Consider the following 12,894-nt stretch of genomic DNA (forward strand, 5'->3'; position numbering starts at 1 on the left):
GTTAAAAGGCGCAATCTGGTGGAGTTACTTATACGTAACCAACTGACACTGTATGATTTTCAGAACTTTTACTTTAACTCCACTGTTACAGATACAGCATATAAAAGGATGATCCTCAGCTAAACCCGCCAGATAGGTCATGGAAACAAAGTCACGGAAAGCAGCAGAAGTTACACTTCCGATCTAAATATTCTGCTTTCAAAATAAAAGTTTGTTTACGACAGGCATTAGAAGCGTATTTTATTGTGAAGAGGCTAAACCGGAAACAGTATTGTTGCCGTTGTTTGCTTTACCGCAAATACTCCCAATGCCCATGTGATCATGTGTCTGGAGTGTAGCCTGCACAGTCTAGAGCGGGTTGTCTGTTGTTGCCACAGTCAGGACAGTTTCCAGGCGGAGTGGGACACAGTCTACTTATAAATTGCTCATTTTTTGCTGCTAACATAACGGTTTCCAAAGCGTCTGTACTGATGTAGCGTTAGCAGCTCCTGAACTCATCCGGACTCCAAGTCAGTAATCCTATAAAGTCAACTGGTGAGTAACTGTAGCTTAAATTAAACGGAAACGCCACCCCGGGGTAGCTAACGTAAAGACTATTTTACAACAGAAACAGTGAAAACACTGCCTCGAGTATTGATCGTATTGGCTAACTGTTAACAAGCTCGTCCGTTTATTTGTTAGCAAGGTCAAACAATCAGAAAATAGCTTGCTAACTAGCTAACAAAGCTAGCCAAAGCTGCTTGACATCAATGCACTTATCGCAGTGCAGTGATTTGTTTTAGCACCTGGAGTTAAATAACGTTAGGGGTCAGAAAGTGGTCGCCATTGATGACACATCGCCTCGTGTTTGTATTAATGATATGTCAGAGGAGAACATCTCATGTACGTGATCTACTGTACCGGGCTGGGCGTGCAGGAGTCTAGCTGCAGGACTTGATTTTCAGGTTATCTCTCCTCCCCGGTGTCGCCTTAGTAACGCTCATTTCTCCCGACCACCCCAGGATGCTGACAGTCACTTGGGTGGGGCTGACGCGGATGACGCTATACAGGAGCAGAGACTAAACCAAACCGCACAGGAGCAGCTACCAAAAAAAAAAAAAAACACCGGTTTTGGCGGCTGCTGGGTGGAAAAGCCATGACCAAGCCTGAGTCGAAGAAAAGCGGCAAGTGCACCACATCCGCATCCGCCGCCGAGCAGGTCAACAACGGATCCGTGGAGCCGGGCTGTCCGGAGCAAAGCACACATATCAAAGCTCATGTGATGAAGCAGAGCTCCAGGGAGAGCATGCACCGGAGGAACACCGAGTGTGAAGTCTATGACGACGGGACCAACACCTTTTTCTGGTGAGTGCTTTCTAACAATGTCAACAATACAGGTGCATAATACTGCAGCATTTGGGGTAATGATGTTGTTGTTTTTTATCAGTGACTACATAAAAAACACATTTTCTTGCAAGAAAAGGCATGACAACCTAGCTTTCAAGGTGAACTGAAAGACAGGCCCAAGTGACCTCCATCAATCACAACAAATACTGTGACCTTGTTCCAAATCTTTAAATATACAGTACGTCAATATTAGTCAAGCTGAAATGTTTTTTGGTGGGATAATACAAAATGATAGAAAGGAATCACCAAGGTCCTCAAGGTGTCATTCATAAAGGTGTCCTGCTTATGTTTGCTGGGCTGTTAGGGATGCTTACATTGCACATCCAGGCGCAGAGCTGTGTGGACAAGCCAATATCCTGACATCCCAGTCTGCACCTTCAGCAGAAAGAGACAGATTTGAAGTCGAGACAGATATTCTGTCCATGCGGTAAAGTGTAGGAGTGAGTTCTATATGCACCCACTGACACAAAGGCACACAGACGGATAGAGTGCATTGACACATGCAGGTGTTGCAATGTGTGGGCACCAGGCTAGTCTGGAAAAGTGACATTCTGCTCTGCAGCCTTATTTAATGTCTAGCTACTGTGGCCCCTCAACCTGTCGCTCCAGGAATATTTAAGGCCTTGCAGGTGTATGTGTGTCTCATCTCTGCTTTGTGTGTAGAGCAAGGGGCACTAGGAATCTGCTAAGCTGGCCAATATCTTTGAGAGCACAAGAGACTGGTCCTCCCAGAGAGGAGCCTTAATGAGAGTTTCTCATTACTGGGTTACAGCCCTGACATCCAGGTTTCCTGTTAGGCTAACACTGGAGAAATTAACAGCAATGAAGATACTACTTATTAAAGTAGGCCAGCATCCTGCAGTATGTAGAGTAGTTTCTAATGTATGACCTCCCAGTTTATATTCATTTTGGTAGAGTAAATACAACCCTGAATCCAAATAGGTTGGACATCAAATTCAGAATGAGCATATATGTATTTGGGGGAAAAAGTTTCCCAATTTAAAACATTAAATATCATGCCTTCATAATGTATTCAATTTAATCTACACCACAAAGGGATTTGCAGGTCATTGCATTCTGTTTTTATTCTGGTTTTCACAGAGTCCCAATTTTTTGGGAATGAGGGTATCAGGGAATCAGTTGGGTGTACCTAATAAACTGGCAGCAAAGTGTATAGCTAAGATGCAATATGTAGATACTGCATCAACGCTTTATAATGGTCTTGACTGAGGTGAGCTCACTTTCAGATGACCCCAGCATGTTATAGTTAGGAATCGATAATAAAGAATATAGCTGTTTAACTCATGAATCAGCGGCATCATTGAAATTCAGCACTAATATTGCTTGTATGTTCAAGGGGTATAATGCATTACACTGAAAACTTGCAGGACCTTAGTCCTGCCTTTTGTCATCAGTAGGGATAGGAATTGATACGGTTTTTATTGATACCAATGGCATCATTGATGGATCTAGCATTATTTATTTGATTTTTTTTGTTCATTCCTCTATTAATTCTTGTTAAATTTTCTGTGTAGAAAAAAGTAGGCTTATCCAAGTTTTCTGCATCAATGCATCTGTTTATTTTCTCTGAGTCTATACACAGTGAAGATGAAATGAGGGAGTATTTGTACAGCTTTCCTTCATTAACGTTGTCTTAGTCCAGTAAGAAAGCAAACCAAACCAAATAAGCATTGGCTCTTGCATATAGTATCAAATACTTGACATTTCTGGAATTTAAACCCATGATGTTTCAGCATATTGCTGGTGTTGCCACCCTTACCGTCATTACTTGCAGCACTGTTGTCATCATTCCTTATGAATTGAAGCCATGCATTGGAATGTTTCTTCTTCTTGCAAGGTTTCAGCAGCAGTGAAGCACATGTATGTCATTGTCATGACATACATGTTTCTATGTTTCTACGTTTCTATGTGTCACAGAGCTGACACATAGAAACAGACAAACATACTCTCATTTAGTGTATCATTGGTGATTTAGAGTCACCAATTAAACTTATGTGCGTGTTTTTAGACTGTGGGAGGAAGCAAGAGTACCCAGAGAGAACCCAGGCTGACACGGGGAGAATATGCAAACTCCACATTTTCCCAGTCCTGAATGATGAAAAATGTACATTCAGCAGTTAATATGTTTTAGAAAATGCACTAATGCAAACCACAACCTTAAAATAAACCATGAGGGACACATTATAGGAGCTGACTGTGGTAAACTGTGAAGTAATTAGGTGTTAAGCCAACTACACGCCAGCAGTGAAATAGAGAAGTGGTTGTGAAAGTTAAGTAAGTTACTTGTGGTGAATTTCAGATCATGCAGTCCGTACAGAATCACATTACTGTGTTGTGGGAGTCTCCCAAGTGTTAGAGATACACCAGTGAGCGGTTTGTTGATGGTGGCAGCTTCCTCTGGTTGTTAAGGAGGGTAACCATGTGGCAGCCTGCCTTATTAGCACAGAGTGGAGTTAGGGGAGAAGTGTTTTTTCAGAGAAAAGAGGAATCGCTTGGATAGACCCATATATAGAAGTCAGTCTGATGAAACTAAATTTTGTGCTGGCACACTACTTTTGATTTTTCCCTAAATAGCTTCACTGCCCACACATTTCAGTTCTGTGAGGCTTCTGAGAAAGCTTTGTGGATTTTGACGGCTAACAATGTCTTGAAAAGGTGATTTAAAAAAATAATAATTTTATTTTAAGAGAGGAACTCTTAAATTAGGGAGGTCACACAAATGAAAAGAAAATTAAGCTCATAACAGGATTTAATATTTAGTGTCACAAGGCCAGAGAAACTGGGTTTTATAACTAATTGAGATCATGGAAATCAGAGGCTGCAAATACACCACACTGACAATCCAGCATGTGTTAAATAAAGTCACATTTTTTAGGTCAATAAAGTCACAGATTGTATTTGTCATGGTTATTTCAACCCTGCAGGATATTTCCGCATAAGCTCTGATTGGCCATTGGGCTGTCCTCAACCGGCTTGTTTTTATCTGGATGTTCAACCTTATCATTGTGCTTAATTTTGCCCTAAGCTTAGCCTGCCTTTCAGTTGCACCAGGTTGGTATTTCCGCTGCGTCTTGTCACTCCCGGTGGTGTTGTGTGGTTGTTAGGCAAGAGAGGAGCCAGGCCCTCCCCAGTGTCTCCTGCCAAACAGGTTGGATGAGGAGGTGGAACAGGGAGAAAATGCTAATGACACCTGGCATGTCGTCTCCGTGACTCAGACTCTGAGCCGAAGGGCTTGCAGAAGGGGGGCCGTGATGTTCTTTAGGTTGACGGATGACAACTGTGGTCTCAACTAAAAATAAGCTTGTTTTTTATTGCAATATTGAGTACCCTTAAATAATCTGTTTTATCTTTTTCTCACAAAAGGCCTCTGTAGAGACCGTCCTCAGTGTAGATACAGTCTGATAATGCAAATGTCTCTGTGCCTTTTTTTTTTTTTTTTGGCCCACCACCACCCCCCCACTTTTGGAGGACGACTTTATTTTTATTTACATAACAAAAAAAGGTCAAACAACTTGAACAGAAAATCAGGTAAATAATTTAAAAAATAAAAATAAAGAGTTGATATTTACAACACCAGTTGTTGTTTACGTTGATTTCTGACAGAAGGTATGAGGAGGGTTATTGTGTGGCCATACATATATGCTGATGAGCAAATCAGCAGACCGACAGACAGACAGACAGACCAATGGGGGGATTTTATGTAAATGCTACAGATGTGTGTGTGTGGGTGTGTGTGAAAGTGTGTGTGTACTTTGTATTTAAGTAAGTGTTTGTATATATATGTGGATTTTTCAGGGTGAAAGAAGGAGATGTGTTGAAAAGTTATGTGGAATTGGGATCAGGCATTTGTAGAGGTGAATTTTTTAATAAATGTAGACCAAGTTTTGTTGAATCGGGGTATATTGTGATTAATCGATGCTGACATTTTTTCCATTGAGATTTGGTCTATTAACAGATTCTTCCAGTGTGTGATGTTCAGTTTTTTTTTGTCTCTGTGTCTTTTACCTGGTCAGTGTATTTATTCAGATACAACTCCATGACTGCATATTCCTTTCAGTCTCTGGAGAGTGGTTCTACCAAGCAAATGTCACTGTGAATGCGTGGGGACATGTTAATGCATTGCTTTGCTAACATGATGAGTGAATGAGAATAAACTACATTTGCTCTGTTTAACATAAAAGCCTGTGTTAAACAACATCCATACAAGCTGGGAAATGTACAGCCACCACATACCATGATCAGGCTTGGAAGTTGTTGATGGCCGCCTCGTTAGCAGATACATGTTGTCTGACTGTTCATGGTCAGCTGCTGAGACACAGGCCTCCAAATGTTGTTGTGTTTTAAACCCAATAATTACAATCCTTTTATCTCTGTTTTGGTGTCTTAACCAGAACCTGATCAAGATAGCAGCATCACCGATATTGTCTGCTAGTTGTGCTTATCACAGACTGGGGAAATTGGAGGACAGAGATATGTATCAGGTCATTTAGAAACCATAATCATGCAGCTTGTCCACAAAAGAGCCATGACAAGTTTTGTTTGGAAAATGTCTAGTTCATAACGTGCATTGGTCACAAAAAAATGTAACAAGAGACTATAAAAAAACATGTTTGTTGTATTTTAGAAGGCGATTATTGGCCCATACAGCCATATTACATGTGTGTTAATTATCAAATATAAGTACTTAATTGGCATAAAAAAGTATCATTTGAGCATAACTTGCTAGTAGGGTTGGACAATATGGAAAAAATCAGATATCACAATATGTTTGACCAAATCCCCCAATATCATTATTGAAACCATATGATGGGGTTGACTTTTGTTGCTCTCTTAATTTATATATAGAATGAGATTTTTGATAAATAAACATTAATAATGTGCATATAATGACTACGTTTTCTAAAACGGTCTAAGTTCAGAAAATACCACCATTTTACTATAATTCAACATATAAAGACCAAAAAAAAGACAATCCTTATGCCTTATTACGATATTACAATATCCAAAACCCAGGACCACATCCTGTTTCATATCATGACATCGTATCATATACTAGTGGGGGCTTACAACATCACATGTATATCTATCTTGTCAGACTTGAAGTAATTTGTTTTTGTGTCTCAGACCAATCAGTGTCCTGTGAGGACCTACTGGCAGCTATGAACATGGTTAAGTCGTGTGTGGTTGAAGTTAGCCTGTGATAGACAGATGGTTCATCTAATCACCTGCCAATTATTTTCAGAAGTGCCTGCCCCTTTCCAAATAGTTTCCAGCGAAGGCTTCTCAGATGGTTCTGTGTAACGAACCATCTGGCATGTCAGGTTCACATTTTAGATCAGGCATGTCCAAACTATTCCACAAAGGGCCGTGTGGCTGCAGGTTTTCGTTTCAACCAAGCAAAAGCACACAGTTTGACCAATCAACTGTCTGAAGACTGAGATCAGTTGATTAACTGAGTCAAGTCTGGTGTGCTGCTGCTTGGTTGGAACGAAAACCTGCAGCCACACGGCCCTTTGTGGAATAGTTTGGACATGCCTGTTTTAGATGCTCACCTAGTAAAATTTAAGAAAAACGATCTTTAGCCAAAGCAGCACCGCTCACAACTTCTGCAAACTGTTAATTGACACACTGCTGACTGCTGCTTATTTACGTCACAGTGAGCTTCACAGTTCACCTGCAGGTCACTGGCTCACAATGCTGTTTGGTGTTTTTACTGAGCTCCATGGAGTGTTTTCAACAGCTGGGGTACATTGAGCAAACAAACACAGAACAGGCAATAGGTCAAGCGTTAAAAAGTGCTTTGATCGGCCCTGATCCAAATCCCGTAGATTGCCTTGGGACAGCCTGGGTAACAAGACTTACCATCTGATTCCATGACTGGCTGATCAGTCTGATCATCCAAAGTATGGCGTTAAACTAACTCCGCTACCGTTCATACACACTCCCTATTACTTGCAGTTACGCCCTTGTCAGCCTGCCAAATTTAATTTAAGTGCTCAATCCTTTTCCCGCTTTCTAACTGGGAATTCCCGGGGTTATCAATTGCACACTGCAAGTGTTCTTGTAACAGATATCAGAAAGTAGACAAATAAAACTGTGCCCCTTGAGCTGAGATAAATCCCATAGATAGCATGGATGTATATCTGAACCACTATAGCTGTAACCGTCGTACGACAAAGGCCAAGGTTTGCTCCCTGCCATAGGGTGATATGGGAGATATGAGCCTATGGCCAACATCATAGCCTTCAAACTCAACTTCAACTTGTCCACAAAGCACACAGACGTTATCAGTTTAGCAGGCCAGATACACACTGTCAATGTTTGTCACAGTCCAGTCAGGCAGGCCACCACAAGATTCATACAAAAGCTATTTTTGACTTCTTTTTGTTCATTCAAGTGAAAGAAAAGGTCGAACTGACTCATAAAACCAACACCTTATTATGTATTTTCTGTTTTGCCCAACCTTTTTGTTACTATTTTTAGCTCAAGTAACCCAGATTCTCTGCAAGAAATCTTTCAACTCATCTTTTTTTTATCTCATCTCCACTGCCTTCATTTTATTTGCTTCTGGTGATTTTTTTTCCAGTCACAGCTAAAAAGATTTGTTAAGACACTGTATTAGTGATTAATTGTGTTCTCAGCTCAAATTACAGTGCGTTAGTATTGTTAAACGTTCTTCTTGGGTGACCTCACACAGCATCAGCCACCTCCAGTGGCTTTTATTGAATTTTCCTCTGTACAAAAGTTATTAATATCCCTCCCTCTGTCCCTTCTCATCCTCTTTCTCTGCAGGCGAGCCCATACTGTGACAGTGCTGTTCATCCTGACCTGTGCTCTGGTCTACGTCACACTGTTGGAAGAGACCCCCCAGGACACGGCCTTCAACACTAAGAGGTCAGTAGACTGCGCTCGTCACTTCCTCAGTCTCCTCGAAGCCAAAACCCTGCAGGAACCAGCAGTCGGCTCAAGAAAATCCACTTAATCAACTGAGGCTTTTTGACTGGACTGAAGTTTAAAATAATCATTTTTTGCAAGAGTTAAACATGAGAGAAAACTTGTTTTTATTAGTACAGCAGCACAAATACTGTCAAGATTTATTCTATTTTTGCTCTTAAATGTTGGGTTTAGATTTAGATTTCTATTCCTACTTCTTATAACCAGACATTGGATGCCACTTTATCTTCAGGTTCTGCTATGTTAGTCTGATTAAAATAGTTTTAAACTCACCTAACACTATTTGGCAAGAAGTCAACAGCCAAAACAGCACATGGGAGGTGCTGCGTTATTGATTCAAACTGAATAATTTCTTTAGTAACGCGTTCACCTTGAACCCAGCTGGCCCTCTTTCAAGGCCACGTTGTAGCTTTTCACAAAAAGATTAAAAGCCTGATGACCATGAAAAGGGCGAGCATGAATGTCAGGTCACCATTGGATTAGATTTAAAAAAGTGGGATTTATGCCTTACTCTGTCAACACGGAGAAAATATGCTACCCAGTACATTTACTGAACCATAGAGACTTGGATAAATTAAAAGTGAGTTGCGATCCTGTTTCCCTTATTAACCCATTGAAGCCTGGAAAGCGGATACGTTGTTTTGTAGTATTTGTATAAGCTCTCAAATACTTTTTGAATGTAATTTCTATCAGCTACAGAGGCTGAAAAATCTATTATTTAGTAGAAGCGTTGACACTTCTGTTGAATTTCCAGAAAAACTTCAGGTTTTAGGGGCTTATGTTAAAATCACCCAGAGGTTTTACAGGCAGTTTTAGGCCTCAATGGGTTAAGTGCTTGATCAAACCAAAACGTGGCACAATGAAGTCGGTTTATGCTTCATGAAAACAAGGTAAAAAAAAAAAAAAAAGACAGAACACAAGAAGTCAAAACCAGCAAAAATAATCACCTTAAGTGTTAATTTTGGTGGATTTAATGTTTATAGGCTGAGAAATATGTCTGACTACTTGTGGTTTATGCAGTGACTACTTTTTTGTTGGGACAAAATGGATATGAATAGGGGGTCTTTACTGGTGTTGCCTTTAATTCTGCAGAGCAAGAATTGGATGGTTCTTCTTTTAATTTGAATTTAGTGGTCATTTATGTTCCCTCAAGTGGATTTGCAGTTGGCTCAAGATTCAAATTTGTGTGTCAAAGTTCACCAAAGTTGGAATCTAATGCGAAAAAAATGGTGGAAATGTTCAAACACAATCAAATCCATTACATTGCAATACATTGATTTCATATAGAAAAATGCCTAGATATTACTGTAGCTCAACTTCCACGGTAGTAGTCCATATTATTGATATTGTCTAAAACACATTTAAATATTTTCAAACATTTTTTTATTAGCTTTGCTCTCTTGGGCTTCATTATTTTAGTCAGGAGTTGACGTCTGATTCACGCTAGTCTGACGACAGCTGCCTGAGCTTCTCTCCGCTCTAACAACTCGCAGCTCGGCTCTAATGAGAGTTTGAAAGCTCACTTGTAACAGAAAAAGGCTCGCTTTGTTTGATATCTCATGTGAACTGAAAGCGTGGAAAATGAGTTCCTTATGATAATGAACCGCTTTCAATTTTTAAGGATTAATTTGTTTTTTAGCACAAGTGGCTGCATGTGTGTGGGAGTTTAATTGGAGAAGTGCAAGGCAGGCCAAGCAAACTGCATAACTGACATGTGTGTGTTTGACAGAGAGAGAGTAGGTTGTGTTTGTGTGTATGTTGGTGTTAGCGAGGGATTGCGGGACGGTTCTTAACAGGATTTGCTGCAGTCAGCGCAGTCCGGCTCGTCAGGATAAAGACCCTAGAGCTTCTTCCGAGCACACACACACACACACACAGTCCGGTTCCCGCTCATGTTCTCACTCACACATGGTTGCATACACTTAACCCCCACACATTCATTTTGAAACACTGTCATTTGGCCTAATCGGTCACTCTCACTAGTTCACACAGATGTACTCTCACTTTGACACATAATTGTAATCGCATAAACTCACTTTGCCGCCTACACACACACACACTCATACTCGCATCAATCACATAATCACACACACTTATGCTTCCGCCCTCACTGGCCAGCACAAGCTGAAATCTCATTGTGTCCAGTTGCTAAGCTTTCTGTTCTTTTGTTAGTTCAGAGACCTCACAGGGCCTCCTGGTTGTCAGATCTCAACGCAGCAGCGATTAAAGGCAACACAAGCTGACTGCAGTCCACAAAAACTAGCTTATTAGTCATATATGTGCACAAATCTGGCTTGTAGAAGAGTGGGCAAGCTGCCATTGGCACCTGTCCTTCAAATCTCAATATAAATCTCATTTAATGATCTTTTTCATGCTTTTGCCAAGAAATCTGTCCAGAAGATCCTATAGAACAAGTTGTACAGTATGTTGAAAAATTGCATTAAAATAGATATCATAATCTGCAAAATTTAAACTTCTCATGGACATTTAGTCCCGTTTTCCTGGGCTGTGCTCTTATCAGCTGCTCCAACATCAAACGGATACTTTCCAGAAAAAACGAAGATTCCAGGGTTTGTAAAAAGTCTTGAAAGTCTGAAAAAATGCTTAATATTAAGTGTTTTTAAGCTTAAGCATTTGCTTCAATTTGAATTTACTCCTTGAACATTAGCTTTAGCTACATTAGCTATTTTTTTCAGCTGCACAGTAACTCATGTAATTATTCATTTAACAATGATATTGAAGCATACAGTTTTCCCAGCTGCATTTATAGTAACAATTAAGATTTGATTTGATAAATCTTTATTGTCCCCGAGGAGCAATTTGTTCTGCATTCAGTAGTTAAAAATGTCACACAACAAACAAATAATCATAATAAATACAAAACACAGAACATAAAACCATTAAAGCATAAAAGCATATGGGAGACATCATGGAATATAATCATTTACATTGCTTAAGAAAGACAAAGCTACTACCCTAGTTTGTTTAGGAAGCTAACAGCTGAGGGAACAAATGATTTTAGATATCTGTTTGTTTTGGCCCTCTTCCTGTAATTAAGATGTTTTGATGACGGCATTCGAGGCTGAAAATTGTCGGTTTAGGTACCATGATAAATGGTTGAGCTTTATAAAAAACTATGAACTCTGCAAATTTCCACTGTTATTAACCCATTGACGCCTAAAACTGACTGTAAAACCTCTGGGCGATTTTAAAATAAGCCCCTAAAATCTGAAGTTTTTCTGGAAATTCAACAGAAGTGTCAACACTTCTACTAAATAATAGATTTTTCAGCCTCCGTAGCAGATAGAAATTAAATTCAAAAAGTATTTGAGAGCTTATACAAATACTACAAAACAACGTAAACGCTTTCCAGTCTTCAATGGGTTAAACCCCCATTTATTGATCGTATTCAGGGCGGCTGGTCAATAAAGGACAGCAGTGACGGCCAGTGATATTCTATTTCTTGCAAGCTTTTTTTTCTTTTTCTGTTGCCTTACTCTGTGTTAAATCAAACACCTCTGCGTTCACTCTCAGCGTAAATATGTTCACTTTCACTGCAGCATTGGTGGCTATGCTTGAGAATGCAACACATAAAGCAGCCGCAATATTTGCCAATGATAGTAATGGTAGTGTAGTAAAAAACAATCTAAATTTTCATTTTTCTGTTTCTAATTGTGATCCTGTAGGGGGATTGTTGCAAGCATCCTGGTGTTCCTCTGTTTTGGGGTGACACAAGCCAAAGATGGACCCTTTACCAGACCACATCCAGGTAAGAATGGCACAGTCTGAACCAAGGTTATAATAGTTTTGGATTTTTCATTAGTTTTAGTTTTAATTTCGTTGTCAATTTTTGTTTTCAAATTCAGTTAGTTTTAGTTAGTTTTTAGAGTGAGTTTGCTAGTTTTAATTAGTTTTAATTTTTTTTTAAAATGCTTAGTTTTAGTTTAGTTTTTATTAGTTTTAGTGTTAGTTTTAGCTTTTTGTAATGAGGTATTTGTTTCGGTGCAAGATTCAATAAGGTCACAATAAATCTCAGCCCCAATAAGTTTATTAAGTCATAAAACCAGATAAATGAAATAGGTTTGATATCAACCAAAAATATGAAAAAAAGTTGACAAAGACTAAAACTAAGGACATTTTCACTATAATTTTAGTTAGTTTTAGTTAGTTTTCTAACCACACAACACAGTTTCAGTTAGTTATCGTTTTTTTAAAAACTCTTTATTTCGTTAGTTTTCGTTAACTATAATAACCTTGGTCTGAACCTGCTCTCTTCAACTTTACGGCAACATTTCACCTCTTTCATGTCACAAATCTCAGTCAAAGCAATATTATAATTTAAAACTTACAGAATGTGAGCATGCATTTTGCTCAATAGGTCAAGCTCTTGCAGAGCTGCTTATTCCACTCTGAATATATAGATTTTGTCAAATTAGTTTCCCTATTAGAATATTACTTTCAGACAAGTGAAAGGGTTCAAAATAATCTATTAGCAGCCTCGTGAGCATTTAAAAGCACATGTTTTTACAAACT

General features: G+C 39.3%; 1 protein-coding gene across 1 annotated transcript in view; it reads left to right on the plus strand.

Moving 5' to 3' along the window:
* The first annotated feature begins 331 nt into the window (after nt 1-331).
* ptdss2 (phosphatidylserine synthase 2) overlaps nt 332-12,894 on the plus strand; it is a 35,759-nt gene continuing 23,196 nt past the window's right edge. Inside the window, exons 1-4 of the mRNA XM_059334762.1 lie at nt 332-534; nt 1,002-1,344; nt 8,200-8,301; nt 12,048-12,130. Of these exons, the coding sequence (XP_059190745.1) occupies nt 1,136-1,344; nt 8,200-8,301; nt 12,048-12,130 (394 nt within the window). The 5' untranslated portion in view covers nt 332-534; nt 1,002-1,135. The remainder of the gene's footprint in view (nt 535-1,001; nt 1,345-8,199; nt 8,302-12,047; nt 12,131-12,894) is intronic.

The sequence above is a fragment of the Centropristis striata genome, chromosome 6, assembly GCF_030273125.1.
Source record: "Centropristis striata isolate RG_2023a ecotype Rhode Island chromosome 6, C.striata_1.0, whole genome shotgun sequence".
In the NCBI taxonomy this organism is placed as follows: Eukaryota; Metazoa; Chordata; class Actinopteri; order Perciformes; family Serranidae; genus Centropristis; species Centropristis striata.